The sequence below is a fragment of the Lynx rufus genome, unplaced genomic scaffold, assembly GCF_022079265.1.
Source record: "Lynx rufus isolate CCGP_SWC_20201006 ecotype Redwood Valley unplaced genomic scaffold, mLynRuf1.p SCAF_37, whole genome shotgun sequence".
NCBI lineage: Eukaryota > Metazoa > Chordata > Mammalia > Carnivora > Felidae > Lynx > Lynx rufus.
The window spans coordinates 80166-94643 of NW_025814853.1; the positions used below are offsets into that span (position 1 = coordinate 80166).

At 61.6% G+C, this 14478-nt stretch overlaps 1 protein-coding gene across 1 annotated transcript in view; it reads right to left on the reverse strand.

The window, feature by feature from the left end:
* DNAH17 (dynein axonemal heavy chain 17) overlaps nt 1-14478 on the reverse strand; it is a 98549-nt gene that overhangs the window by 2150 nt on the left and 81921 nt on the right. The window contains 16 exon segments of the mRNA XM_047093942.1: nt 48-110; nt 112-192; nt 537-683; nt 685-720; nt 1615-1797; nt 2128-2307; nt 5129-5320; nt 6317-6363; nt 6366-6543; nt 7238-7365; nt 8098-8246; nt 11059-11252; nt 11815-11937; nt 13457-13627; nt 13885-14025; nt 14231-14395. Of these exon segments, the coding sequence (XP_046949898.1) occupies nt 48-110; nt 112-192; nt 537-683; nt 685-720; nt 1615-1797; nt 2128-2307; nt 5129-5320; nt 6317-6363; nt 6366-6543; nt 7238-7365; nt 8098-8246; nt 11059-11252; nt 11815-11937; nt 13457-13627; nt 13885-14025; nt 14231-14395 (2178 nt within the window).

Sequence of the window (14478 nt, forward strand, 5' to 3'; positions counted from 1 at the left end):
TGGGGGGCGGGGGCGGGCCTCCTGTGACCCGCGGAGACGGTCCTTACCCTGATTCGGAGTAGCAGGTCAGCAAACCAGGCCGCCAGGCCCATCATGGAGGGGTAGGCCCGGGGCCACCCACGTGTCGGGCACAGTGTCATAGAACAGAGCCACGGACAGGTCCTCCATGTCGGTCGTGATGGTCAGCTCCCCCTAAGGGACAAACGGACAGGGCGCTGGTAGGCATGCAGGCCGGGCCGGTCACCGCACCTTGTCTCTCCCTTCCCCCCCCCCCGACCCCCCCCCCCCCACTGCCGTGCCAGCGGCCCTCGAGAGAAAGCAGTTTGGCACGGAGCCCCGGTGTGCGCCACCCTGGCCTGGCAGGCCTGCAGCTCAGGACCAGGGAACCAAGAGGAGACCGTACTTCGCTAGCGCCCAGGGCCGGTCCCCACCCCCGCCCCCGCGTCCCGCAGCCGCCTTGCGAGGTGAGTCAGCTTGCGGCACCAGCCTGCGTCCGAAGTCGCGTCCCTGGGTCCTGGCTGACCCGTGTGTTTTACCTTTAGCCCCAGGTTCAGTTCCTTCAGTGAGCGGCGCATCTCGTTGGTAAGGATGTTCATCCTCTCGCACTCCTGGAAGGCGACCACCACGTACGGGGTCTTCTCGGCTGACTTCGCCATGATCTCGGCCATGTTGAATGTCTCTGGGGACCTTCTCCAGGATCTCCTCCAGCACGGCCTTCACCTAGAGGTCAGTCCCCCGACAAGCCCCGTCACTGCACGCACCTGCCGGCCCACCCCCGGCGTCCAGGTTGGGGAGCCTGCGTTGCATGCACACGGCTAGGACCCCTGGAGCAAAGGGCGCTGGGGGGGGGGGGGCGGGTGTCTGAACAGCAGGGTGCAGAGGTGCAGCCACACGTCTGACGAGAAGAGGGGATGTTGGCCGACAGGCTTTGACTATTTGGGTCCCGTCGTCAAGACCATGGGACTCTGGCCACGGGGGCAGCAGACCACCCTAGCCTGGTGCCTTCAGACATTCCCGAATGTCAGGTCATCTGACCGTGTCTGCCGTGTAGGCTGTCCCCTGGGGACCCGCGTGGTCACACCCTGTCCAGGAGTGGCCCGCACGGGGTCACGTACCCCACTGCGGTTGGGAGATGTGTGGTGTCAGTCATCACACCAAGAAAAGGGTCCTGAGGCCTCATAGCATCGAGGGTCTTGTGATCCAGAATTCGGTTTATTTACTGGGAAGCCCCCTGCTTAGCTGCCTGTTACTAGAACCTTTCCAGGATTTCCTAAGCAGCGTAAACGTGCCGATTGCACACGAGAAGGCAAGGGGGAGTGCAGGGAGAGGTCTTACGTTGTCTGGGTTGTGTTACTGGGGTGAGCCCACCGTGGTCGTCTGAGCTCATGGGGAGGGACTGTTATGCGTCCAGACTGGTGAGCTCCCCCCTCGCCGCTCATGGGCCAGTTCAGCCACGTTAGAGGCTGAGGTGGGGGAGGCCGCCCAGGGACTGGCCCCCCTGGGGCCTGTCAGCCGGCTCGCAGCCCCAGCCCGCTCTCTGGGGACGCACTTTCCGACCCCAGGTTTTGGGCCCCGCCCCTTCTCTGCCGCTGGGCGCCGTGTTGAGACTCCTGCCTTCTCCTCCCGAGATACTCCGGTGCCTGCTCCTGAGTCGGTCTCTTTGGGCTGCATTTCCAGGACCGTGCGGAACAGTTTCTCTGAGGTGACTGTCAGAAAGCCGATCTCTGCATTGGGGTGCAGGCCGTACAGGTAGGGACTCTCGGGGGGCAGGTTCTCATTGATGTACTCGTGGTAACCCTGCAGAGGGGCGGTCGGTGAACAGGGCTGCCAAGGAACCTGTGTCCGCCGTTGACGAGGCATTTCTGACCAGAATGTTCCGCCCGCGCCTTGCCCTCTGCACCAACCCCACTGGTTCTCTAACACCCCCCACCCCAGCCCACATGAGCGAAGCCTCCACGCCCCCTCCCCAGAGGCTGTGTTTCAAGCCGTCCCGGCCTTCTTGCTCAATCACCGATACTCTGTCTGTGACGCCAGGCTGGCCCCCCGGAGCCGGCCAGGACGGCATTGCCCTTTGCTGCTGTTGCGTCACAGGGTGAGCTTGTGTCCCCGAGAGAGGGCCCCCCTCACCTTGTAGTCCAGGTTGGGGGGGATCTGGAAGCCCGGGGCCAGCAGGGTCTCGCCCTCCAGCATCTCTGCCCGGACGTACTCCGCCAGGTACGTCCTGCAGAGCCGGCGGTCCCAGTCGTCCGTGATGTGGCCGCCGTACATGATTTCTCCAAACAAGTAGCGTAGGTCGTCCCAGGGCACCTTAGGAAGGACGGAGGCGGTGAGGAGAAGTACCCCCTGCCCCGTTGGGGTTGGTAAGAACCGACAGTCGGCCATCAGTGTGAGGTGAGGGCCGGCTCCTCCTGTCACCCCCGTCGCCGCCTTGTCCGCTGCTCCGTAGGGTTACCAGGCCTCCCCTCCCCTCCCCCCGCCCCGGCGGTGTCTCACCCGGAGGCCCGCCCCTCCTTGGCGGGGTCCCCGCCTTCTCTGGCAAGGGCTGCCCAGCGGCTCCCCTCTGCCCACGGCCTGGCCTCTGTGTCCCAGGACGTCCCGCTCCGAGGCCTGCCCTGCAGCCCCGACTTGTGCCCTCGGTCGGGCCCACCCTTGTGACCCCCTGCCCGGAAACGTGCAGCCACCCGTGACTCCTGACCAGAGCGGTTTAATTCTGTGCTGACTGGGGGTGTGGACGCTCGGGTGCCGTTTCTGTTGGCCAGTCGGTCTGTGCAGTGTGTCCGTCCAGTGGGTCTTTCTTGCCATCCCGCTGGGCTTGCCTGGCGCCGAGTTTCCCGGCTCGTCGCCCCTCGTGCTGTGTGTGCCCCGCGGGGCTTTGCAGCACCGGGAGCTTCAGCAGGGGAGCTCACCTGCCCAACCTGGGGCGTCTGACCTTATGCTCAGCCCGGAACGCTCCTTTCCACCACCACTCACCAAGGCGACGCCCGACTTCCGAAGCCAGCTCAAATGCCGCCTCCTCCGGGAAGCCAGCGGGTGAGCTCCGGCTTCCAGGTGCCAGCACGTCGCTGTGCCTTGCACACACAGCGCCGCCCGAGGGGGATCCTTGTGGTCCAGGTTAGGGGGGGATCTGGAAGCCCGGGGCCAGGCACGGGAGCCACAAATGGCAGCCACACGCCAAGTTTCAGATTTGCCAGCAGCCACGTAAGAGCCCTGTTCCAGCAGCAGTAACCAGCACGGAGACGGTGAATTAACGAGGTATCTTCCGTTCTCTCACCTGCCCCAAGAGTACTCAGTACAGCTCACATCCCACCCGCAGTTTGGACTGGCGGTCGGTCCGCGGCTGCCTCCTGACACGGTTAAGAGCTTGCTGATTGAACGGTTGAATGGATTTGGTCTCCTTTTACTCAAAATATTCACATGCTCTAAATTGTCATTTTGTGCCTGAAAATTTGTGCTCTGCCTCGTTATCTTGGGAATGTGCTGAGCTGCGTATTTCTGCGTTTTGCCTGTTTGCTTTGGGGACAGTCTGTTTGTTCTGGGAGGCCCCCCGGCCCCACGAGCTGCCTCCTGTCCGTCCCCGCAGGGTGGGGGCCGTGGGACCAACAAGCAGGGATGGTGCCGGTGGGAGTCCTGGAGTGCACGTCGGAGACGGTGCCGGGCCTCTCCCGAGCGACTGCTCGGAGTCGGGGGTGGGGGGATACGAGCGTGGACGTGGACATCATCACAGGTGTTACCTAACGACAGAGGAGGGGTCCCGCCACCCCCAGCCTGGTGCACTTGGCTCGGCGGGGGACACGCATTCCTGTGTCCTTCATTGCTGTCTGCTGGGCACGCGTCCTCGAGCAGTTTCCTACCCACCTTGGCTTCTGTACGTGTGTACGATGGGGCGAGAGTCTGAATAAACGTCTTAAAAAACTCGAGCGAGACTGTTCCTCCCGCGCGCATCTCCCCAGGGAGACTTCTCTAACCGAAGTGCAGAGATGGCGGTGACCCTTCGTCGTGGCTGTCCCCCAGCGTGTGCTTGTTCGCGAGTGCTGGAAGGCGGCTGCCAGCGTTCAGCTCTGACTCTAGCCCTCCCAACCTACGGGTGGAGAAGGCCTCGCCCTCCCCCCTGGAGAGCTGACTGCTGGCCCCTCCTGCCTCCCGGGGCTGGGTTTCGCCAGGAACTAAGCCAGCACTCTGTACCCGGACTCGGGCGGTGGCTGTCCCATGCGGTCAGGGCCAGGGCAGCGGCGCTGTTTGCCCTCAGAGGCCACCAGAGGTGGTCACAGATGGCCCCTGTCTTGGGCTGCTTGCGGGGAGCAGGCGTGCGGGGCTGTGCTCGCGTCTTGAGCTCTTTATGGCAGGGTGGGAAACGGGTGGGTGGCCCAACATGTGCCCTTAAGCCAGCCGGGGCTCTTCCCTTGCTTAACCCCTAAAGCCTGAGGCCGGGTGCCTGGTCAGGGGCAGAGCCGGGCTTCGCTTGCGACCTTGTCCCCAGGGCGTTGGGAGGGGTGCTGCCTGGTCCCGCCATCTGGCCCCCCGCCCCCCGCTGCTGCCCACCCCCTGCGCCATGCCTCAGTCCCGTCTCTGCTGATTCGGGGGAGCCGAGGCGTATGGGGTACGCAGGCGTCTGCCTCTCCTGGGGGTCACAGCACTCCCGTGTCAGCGCCAGGCTCTCTGAGCCAGACTCCGAGAGGGACCCGGGAAGGGGGGGCGGCCGGCCACTCCCGGTCCTCCGAGGCCCCTTGCAGATCACTGCACACATTTACTTCCGTTTTCAGGAGAACGAAAGCAGCGCTCTTGTTATCCAGGGGGATTTTTCTGGCTCTCCCTTTAAACCTGGGTTCTGTCTCCAGACACTGCACCCCAGGGAGGTCCCTCATCCACTCCTCCCGCCCAGGGATTTCTGGGCAGGTCCCCAAAAATACCTGTCCCCGTGCAGTGTGCTAACAAGTGGGAAAATTGCCAGACAGCTGACAGGTGCTGCAGGGGTGGTGGCCAGGGCCTGGGTAACAACCGTCCTATCAGCCTGGTGGGGTCACGGGGCAGGTTTTCTTTGACTAATGAGCTCTATGTGATGCGTCCTGAGCATGAGGCGGGAAGGGTCGGAGGGGCAGAGAAACCCGCTGGGCACCAGGCTCAGCCTTACCTTGGTGTTGGCCTCGAGGTAGTTGTACAGCACGTTGATGGAGATGGTGAGGTCCCCATTGTTGAAGGGGTACGACCTGTTCCAGCCCTGGGCCCCAAACTTGCGCCTCTCGGCCACCACAGCGTGGAAATAGCACAGGGCGAATAGGATGCACTTGAACTCGATCTCCTTGGTGCACATCTCTAGGGTGTCCTGTGGGGGGGGGGGGCACAGGCGCCCCGGCTGGGACCCGAGTCCTGCCTCTGCCAGCAGCTTGCTGGGGGCGGGAGGGGCATGGCGGGCAGGGACTGCCCACCTGAGGCCCCGGTCCACGAGGGCTGGAGGGGGAGCATGATTTCTTGTGCTGCTGTCGTTCAGAAATGCTGTTCTATCACCTAAGTATTGATTTTAAGTCGGATTAAACTGCTTCCTAAATAAAACATTCCCAAACTCAGGACATTTCTGGATTCCTTTAATGAGAGGGACCGTCCTCGGAGGCGGCCAGCGCTCCCCCTCATGTGCATGTGAACACTAGCCCAGACTCTCCAGGAACAGGGGCTCGCTGTGCGTTCTCGGCACAATGTGCTCCACAACGAGATCTCTGTAGGTGTTACCAGACGGTACGGGGTGTCTTGTCTTCCTTAAAAAAAGGTTTCAGACCCCACTGGGGAGATCAAGTGAGCGCACCCAGAAAGTTCTGGTGCGGAACAGAAGATCGGGGGGATACGCTAGGGGCTTGTGGAAGGGGGTCCGGTCGCGCAGGGACTCTCGAGGAGGGAGGAGCCCCACCGAAGCGGGTGGAGGCCCCGTGGGGATGGGCCGTGGCGGGGGGGGGGGGGGGGGGGGGGGGGAGGGGTGGCGGGGGGGGAGGGGCACGGCAGCCCTGAGCAAACCGCCAGGAGCAGGGCCCCTTCCTGAGGTGACGACGCACACTGCATTTACCTGCACTGACTCGCAGGTCGTGAAAGTGGTTAAAAATACGCATTTCTGGTTTTTACAGCCCTAATTTGAACGCATCGCACATTCGACTCAGTTTTGCACGGACATGTTGATTTTGTGGTGCAAGGTGCGAGTGTGTGCTCTGGCGTGGCGTGCTGCACCGAGGACCTGTGCGGAGGCGTCCCCACAGTTCCCCCCACAGTGGGGGCCAGAGGCTGGGGCTGCATGGGGGCCGGGGGGCCGGGGACGCACCAGAGGGAAGCGCCTCACCTGAGTGAAGAGGTCCAGAGCCTTGTGCAGATTGGCGTGCATGCCGTGGGCGGCTCGTTGGTGATCTTGATGGCGTTCTCCAAGATGCCCTGGGGGATGATGTGGGACTCGGGGCTGGGGGCGGGCTCGGCGCTGATGAACACGCGGTAGTCCTCGTGGCTGCCCGTGCTGTATCGCTCCACTTTCTTGTCCAGTGTGCTCAGCCACCGCGCCACGAGGTGGATGTTCTGCGGCCGAGACTGGGGCTCAGCGCCCCACAGCGCCCCTCTCCGCCGCGACCGCGTTCCCTGGCAGGGGGTGGTGCCCGCCGTCCACCCTTCCCCTGGGCGCGCTGGGGAATGTCAGCTACACGGCTGAGGCCTGGGAGTCCGTTCTTGTGCTCCGTTAATTCAAGACCCCCAGCCCCACGGTGAGTCGTTCCCGGCCGCCCCCACCCCCCACCCCCGCCGGCACAAGGCCGGACGCTACGGTCCCCACCCCTCCCCTGAGAGGTTTGGGTAAAAAGGAATGGCCCGAAGCTGGGGTCTCCACGTGGGACCAGGCTGGCCCTGCAGACTGAGGTCAGCACACGCTGGGGTCAGTGGGAGCTGGGCAGGCCTAGAGGTGCTGGTTGAGGTGCAGGAGAGGGGGTGGGGAGGCTGCTGGGCCCAGCCGGGTTTACCCAAAGTGTGGACAGAGTGCCCCCAGGCCACTTTTGCTTCCCCCAAATGAGGAGGAGGGGTGCTGTTGGCCACTCGGGTGTTTTGTGAACAGCATCTCTTTCGGGGTCCTCGGGCCTAACACCAGCGTCCTGGGAGCCGCCTGCCCCCTCCCACGGTTGTGGGCGCGAACCCCATGACTGGCTTTCTTTCGAGGCTTCGGGCCTGTCCCCGCGGCCGTCTCAGGGTGGGGAGCCCCTGCACCAGAGGAGCGCCTCCGTACCTGCAGAATGACCCAGTGTCCCATCTCTGCCGCCACATCCAGAGCATTCTCGGCCACCACCTCTTGTCCCTGCCCCAGGGACACGTTGTGCAGTTTCCCGTTGTCTATGGTGAATCCCAGTTTCTTCCCTAAAGGAGAGGAAACGCATGGGGGGCCTCTGACGAAGGTTGAGGCTCCGCGACCCAGCTGAGAATTCCACACGCTTCCTGCTCTGTTTTGTATTGTGGTAAAACACACTTCAGAACGTCAAATTTACCCATTTAAGAACCATCTTAAAGCGTACAGTCTGGTGACATTTAATAGTCACGATGTTGTGCAACCATCCGTCCGGTTCCAGGACGTTTTCATCACCCCGAATGATGCCCCCGCCCCTCCCCTTCCTCTCCCTCCACCGCTCCCCGCTCCCCCCGCCGCTGCCACATCAGCGGTCTGTCGCTACGGATTTACCTATCCCGGATGTTTCAGATAACCAGAACCACATAAATGGGGCCTCTGTGTCTGGCCTGGATTCCAACCGGCGCAGTGTTTTCTAGCTCCTTGCGGGTTGCGCGTGTTGGCACTTTATTGCTTTTGGTGGCTGAGCGCCAGCCCGTTGAATGGATTTACCACGTTGGGATTAGCCATTCAGTAGTTGAGGGACGCTGGGTTGTATCTGCCTTTTGGCTGAGCCAACAGCCCTACGAAGTACCTGCTCGGACACCTGTTTTCACGCTCCCTCCGATGCCCATCACTTTCTGGGTCTTTGACAGAAGCTATGAGACCTCACCGTGGTTTTGATGGGCATTTGCTGACCACCAATGATGTGGCCGCCCCCTTCTGTGACCGCCCCCCCCCCCCGGCCCCCAGCCGGCCACACTCACCCAGGGCTTCCACATCTTTCAGGGGGTCGACACCTGGGGAGAGGATGAAGAATATCGGCGTGGAGGGGCTGCTCTCCTCGTAGGACTTGGAAAACTCAACACTCCGGCCCTCCACAAATTTGCTGCCCATCTTCTCTTCCACGAAGTTCCTGAGGGAGACGCACTGGTCAGCCCCGAAGGCAGAGGGGGACAGGGTGGGCTGTGACCCCAGGGGGAAGGGCCATTTCTTAGTAGGCTTTCTAAGGCAGAGGATGTCCCCGGCCGGAAGGCAGTCCTCGCGGGGGCTTTCCTCGTTGCAGGGAGAGGGTGTGGAGGGGGAGCAGGTGCTGGCACCCCCTGTCTCTGCCCGGCCCTGCAGGGCACACTTCCCTGGAGAGGCCTGCATGTGAGCAGGTGAGGCCGTGTCACGCTGCCCCCGTTTTCAGAGGCTCGCAGGTCACCTGGAAGGGGGGGTGGTGGGTGGGGACACAAGCTCCAGTGGGGCCACAACCCAGGGCATCACAGGTGAGCACGCCCCGGTGCCAGGAGGCCCCTGGGTCCTTCGAGCCCTCTGTGCCCCCAAGAAAGAGGTCGGGTCAAGTTCTCTGCTCCAGCAAGGGCGGCAAGAAGGAGAACACAGATGGGGCTCTGCATCGTGGCAGTCCTCCGACCAGGGGTTGAGGAGGAAGGATGTTCACGTTGTAGCCATTTTGGTGAACTTCAAGGACCACAAAACATCAGATTTTTCATCAGAAAAATCACAGGGAAAAAAAAAAAAGGAATGTACATCAATACCTCTCTTCACAAAAGCACTTCTTTGTTCCAAGTCCCAAACTGTCTTTCTTGACCCTCAGAAGTCTGGGGTCCATCGAGGCCCCTCTCATAGGAGATCTAGTGTTCTTTGGGGTGACCTTTGGATCTCGCTCTGCCCCTCTCCCTCCATCACCGACGGCTGAGCTTACTGTATTCTCAGTGAGTCACAGGAGCTGAAATGCTAGGATTCAGTGTCTTTGGAAGAAGCAAGTCGGTCCGAAAGAACAGTGGGAGAGGAGGTGCTCGCTCTCAAGCAGCCGGCCATCTGGACGCTCTGTCCTCATCTTGGAGGACCGTCAGGTGGCCTCTTGGTGGCCTGCTCACTTGGAGGCCACCCCACGCCCTCCGACTCCTTCCCTCTGACTCCGTGGGGAATCTCAGAGGCTCAGGACTTTCCAGGGACACTTTGACAGTGTTCACCCGCTGCTCTGGCCTGTTTCCCAAACTGACGCTGGCTCCTGGCCAGGAGGGGTGGGGTGGGGGGGGCATGCCTTCCAAAGGCCTCCAGTTGTCCTCGATTCCGGCCTTTGGAACCGGCTGGGAACGTGGGTGCTAGGATCATTGTCCAGGAAGGACTTCTGGAACGTAGGCAGGAATGTCACTAAATCACGGTTACTAATGATGTGGCCAGGCCACGCGGTCATTCTCTGCTGGTGAATTAACGATGAACGGCGCACACTGGTTCCTGATGGGCTCCGCCACTCTGGGCGCCGAGTCCTTGGCAGAGGATTGCGGGAGCCCGCTCCCAGCTGAGACAGCCACAGTGGAGAAGCCACATCACAGAAACTGCCGTAAACCAGGGCCTTTGTTGGGAGAGATGTTTGCCGGCACCCCCACCCCCAGGTGCCGCCCTCTCTGGGCCAGTGAGCCTCGGGCCATGGGGGGGCCCCCGAGTGAGCTCATGCTTTGAATGGTGCCTGGCACACAGTATGCCCTCGATGAGTGCTGCTGTTTCTCGCTGTGGATTTGAATTCCCTTGCTTTTAAGCTACACTGCTTCTCTATACCCAGGGACACTGCAGAAACGTCACAGCGGGATTTGGGTTCACCTGGTGTTCGGGGTCGCCCAGGCCCCTGCAAGGTGCAGACGCTCATGGGGTCCGAGTTCCTTCCTTCGTGACACCGTATCGTGCCATGTTGGAGAGTGGGCGCAGGTGGTGACTCACCACAGTGCTCTGGAGGCAGCTGGCGGGGACACCCGAATATGCTCAGCTCCCCCAGGGGGCCGTGTGCCCGCTGTGCTGGCCAGGTGTGCGTCCTTCACCCTGACCTTTCCCAGACTTTGTTCCAACTTCTTCCAGCACGTGACGGGGATTTCTTGTTTCTGTCTGGCCCCTTCCTGCCCTGCCCGTGAGCCCCCAGCAAACAGCAAAACAGAAATGTCTGTGAACAGCCAGTGGCAGAGTCCGGCCGCTGCTTTGGTTGGAGGGGAGTTCTGTTAGGGACGCAGGCACCATTTGGGGAATCTGGCTGCTTTTGGGCTCTGCTAGGACAAAGAAAAGGCAGAGACACCGTAATGTGTCATGTCGGAGAACAGACACTGAGCTTGGTTCCTTGTCTGCTCTGTCCTCCCTCCTTCTGGTGGCATCTCCGTCCTCCCTGGTCGCCCTGGTGGGCAGGAGGGAAGTCCTCTCCGCTCCAGGGGAGGGTGGATGGCACATCTCAGGTGTCACCCGTGGGGGATTGGTGCAGGTGTTCTGTGATGTTGTGGCTCCTGGAGCCTTTCTGTGAGAGGACAGTCCCAGCAGGGGTGTGAATGGGATGGCTTGCCGAAAGGCCATGGTGATTAATTTTCCAATCGTGCAGAGGTTTTGGGGGCAGAGAAATTATTCACGAAATTGGAACAGTTCTCTCTGCAAAGGAGCCAAAACTGAGGAAAAGATTGAGCTTCAATTTAGCCAGTGAGGGCATCAAAGTCCTGGGGTGCTGATGGCTTTGCCACGGTTCCCACTGCATCTTAAAAGGACTCTGTGTGGCCCCAGAGCCATTAACGCCCACACTTTGAAGAATCTTGACGGCTCAGGTGGGGTGTCCTGTTTCCCCATCACTTGTGCCTCAGGCTAGCAGGAGGAGGGGGCGGAGCGCCGGTGGGCGGGGTCCCAGTCCCTCCCACCCCTCCACAGGGTGGGGCCACAGGCAGCTCCTCCCCCGCCCCGGGCGCCACGCCCACCTGACAGCGTAGGTCATGCGGTCCGGCCGCATGCACCTCAGCACGCAGAGCTTTTGCAGCGCAGTTTTGTTCTTCCACTCCTTGGGGAAGATCTCCTTCTCCGGGGCTTCTGACTCCACCAGCTTCTTCCACCGCTTGGCGGACCCTTCGATGTCGCTGTCCAGGTTCTTGAACTCATCCATCTCCGACAGGGCCTGGGGGCAGATGGCCTTTCAGCTCCCCGGCGCTGGCAGAGGATGGGCCGCCTGGCTCGGCCCTAAAAGGAGCCGCTGGCTCCACTGTGGGCCCCGGATAGAACCACGGAGCGCATGACCCGGGGCCGGCCTCCTCCCCCGCTCCCCCCAGAGGGCTGTGGGACTGGGGCCGCTCCCACCGCAGGGGACCCCATTCTTCAGGTCTTGTGAACGGAGACCCCCAGGGCCCCTGAGTGCGTGTGCCCGGAATCGGAGGAGCTTCCTTGGCCCTTTGCACTCGGCCAGAACGGGAGGTAGGGGTTGGTGGTGGAGGGGCCGCCCCGCCCGTGGCTCAGCCTGCGGGGTGCAGGCAGGGCTGTGTGCGGGTAGTAAGGACCGCCGGGTTCAGACAGGAAAGTAGAGTTTCCTGCGAGCCGGCAGGTAGCCCTCTGCACCCCGGCCCCTCCTCCGGGGTCCGCCCCCCGCCCCGTTTCGCTGAATGTCCGCCTTGTAAACGTCCCCAGCGTGAGCCCCAGGGGCTGGGCGGCAGAGAGGGGACGCAGTGCTGGGGCCCGCAGCCCACCTTGATGCCGCCCCATCCCTGGTGCTGCAGGAAGTCCACCGGCGACAGGGCCCCGGCCTTGAAAGGGAACCGCAGGAGGAAATCCAGCTCTACCGGATTCAGCTCTTTCTTCATGGACAAGACCTGGGGGGACACGGGGGCCGCTCAGACGTCATCCCACAACAGCAGGGCAGGGCGGCCGCCAGCCCCTGGCAGGAGCACCTGGGACCTCGGTCACAGACGTACAGACAGACGCAGGGCAGGCCGAGGAGCTCACACCCCTGGCCCGTCCTGCCCTCTGGGTCCGGGCAACACTTTCTTTTCACCTTGACTTGTTGATTTTTTAAATTGTGGTAAAATACACAGGACACAAAATGTACCGCCTTACCCCTATTAAAGCGTAAAATTTTCGTAAAATTGTATCACCTCTATCTAGAAGCGGAGCTTTCTCTTCTTCTCAAAGGGAACCCCTGACCCTGTGCACAGCAACCCCCCCCCCCCAGCTGGGGCCACTGGTGACCCCAGGGTCTATGCTCTGTCTGGATCTGCCCGTGCAGTGGAATCCTGATGTGGCCCGCTCCCGTCAGCTTCTCTCACTGTCCTCCAGGTTCACCCACGTTGTAGCCAAATGATGTTCCGTCGTGTGGAGAGACCACGTGTGGTTTATCCACTCATCCTCTGATGGACGTTTGGGCCACATCCACCTCGTGGCGATTATCAGCAGAGCTGCTGTGTTCGTATACAAGTCAGTTCTTTGGGACACGTACGTCTCTGGTACATATACACATACGTTTCGGATGGGGAATTTTCTGGGTCCTAGTCCGTGTCGCCTTGTCACGCGTGCCCACCAGCTCTGTGGGCGCCCAGCAGGCCGGGTCTCGGCCCTTGAGAGGTGGCTCGGCCCACTCTGTCCATCTCCCCGGGGAGCTGGGGCCACGGTCACCACAGCGCCACAGACGGACGGCCGCGCAGCTCCTCTCCGACGCCACGGAGCAGAGTTTCACCCGAGTCAGACCCTCTCTCTCTTTTTCTTTCTGTCTCTTGGTCAGAAGAGAAACTCCTTTGGAAATTTAGGGCGTGCATCAAGTATCCTGCTGCCCCCTCGGCGGGGAGAAAGCGCACGCCGGGCCTGCCGCTCAGGAACTCATGCAGGTGAAGGAAAACCTCTTCGACCTGGACCCTGACTCATAGTTTGAGTTTGGAAGGGAAGCAAACTTCCAGAAGCTATCTAGAAATTCGTGTTTTCTGCCACACCCACGAGACCGTGAACCAGAGGGTGGAGGGGCTGTTTGATCGATTTAATGGAACAATGAATTTAATGGCTGTTTGGTCAATTTCAGCAGGTCTGTCTGTATGAACAGGAGAACTATTTATCCGTCAGTATCTTTACTTCCTTAAGAGATAGCGTTCGGCGTCCACGGTGGTTATCCGCCCGCTGGCGCAGGACTGCTTGCTCGGCATTAACGTAAATGCGGTGAGAATGATGGGTCTTTGTAGAATTCTCTTTAACGGACCTCCCCTCCAGTGGTTGCCACCTACAACCGTGCCCCGTGTCAACAGAACCCCAAGCAGGTCCCCCAGCATCATTCGATGACTCCAACGAACGCCATCACCCGGGAATCTGCATTGCGGACCACACTCCGAGAAGGGAGGCCAGACTTGCCTGGAAGGCCACCTGGGCCAGGAAGATGAGTTTGTCCCGTTCGAAGAGCCCGCGGGCCGTGTACATGTAGACAGAGTAGGTGATCTCGTCCGTCAGGTTGATCACTCGCTGCTTGACCTCCTCGGCCGGGGCGGTCTTCTGGATGGCTTTCTCAAACACCATGTTGAAGGCCTGGGGAAGGGGTGCATACAGGCTCATGGGGCTGGAGGTCACCCCGTGCTTCCTGTGGGGGCTCCAGTTTATTTCCGCGGCGGGTGGGGGTCTGGGGCACCGGGAGAGGAGCCCCTCCCCGGGGTGCCGGCCTGGAACAGATCCCGTGCCCCAGCTCCCTCTTCCCACCCGTCTGCAGCCTGGACCCCGACTGTCCTGACGGCTGGGGGTTCTGTGGACTCCAGGCCCCCCGCCCCGGAGCCTGGCCGCACCCACACCTTGAGCGAGAACTGATAGATGGGGTTGATCTTGTTGAGGTCGTTGAGGATGAAGTACAGCAGGGACGCCCTCTCTGCGGCTGGCCGGTAGTTCTCTCTGGCCTCGTTGATTTTAGCTTCTGTGATTTTTGCCTCTTGTACCTCAAAAAAAAATGGGGCTCGAGTGGGACGAGCAGGTGGATAGCGCCAGAGGGCAGTGGGTCCGCCCCCTGCCTGGGGGTGACCCTCGGCCGGCAGCTGGCATGCTGTTCCCTGCCTTGGGCCCCGGGGCACACATGGGACTGTGGCTTCTCTTTTCAGTGACCGGGGGAGGCGGCCCCCCACGGAGGCGGCCGTGCGCGCTCACCTTCTCCTCGATCTCGCTGGCTGTGTGCTTGGTGGTCTCCAGATTCTCCACTAGGGCTGTGTCCCCCAGGAAGTTCCCCGACGCCGCCGACAGACGGGCCAGCAGGGAATCTTCCAGCTCTTTCAGAACAATCTTGAATTCATTTTGAGACTTGGTGAGGTTGGCCTGCAGGAGGGACAGACCGCGGGGCTGGGGGGCGGGCTCAGGCAGCGGCCGGCGCTGCCCCCACCGCTCAGCTGAGGCCCCAG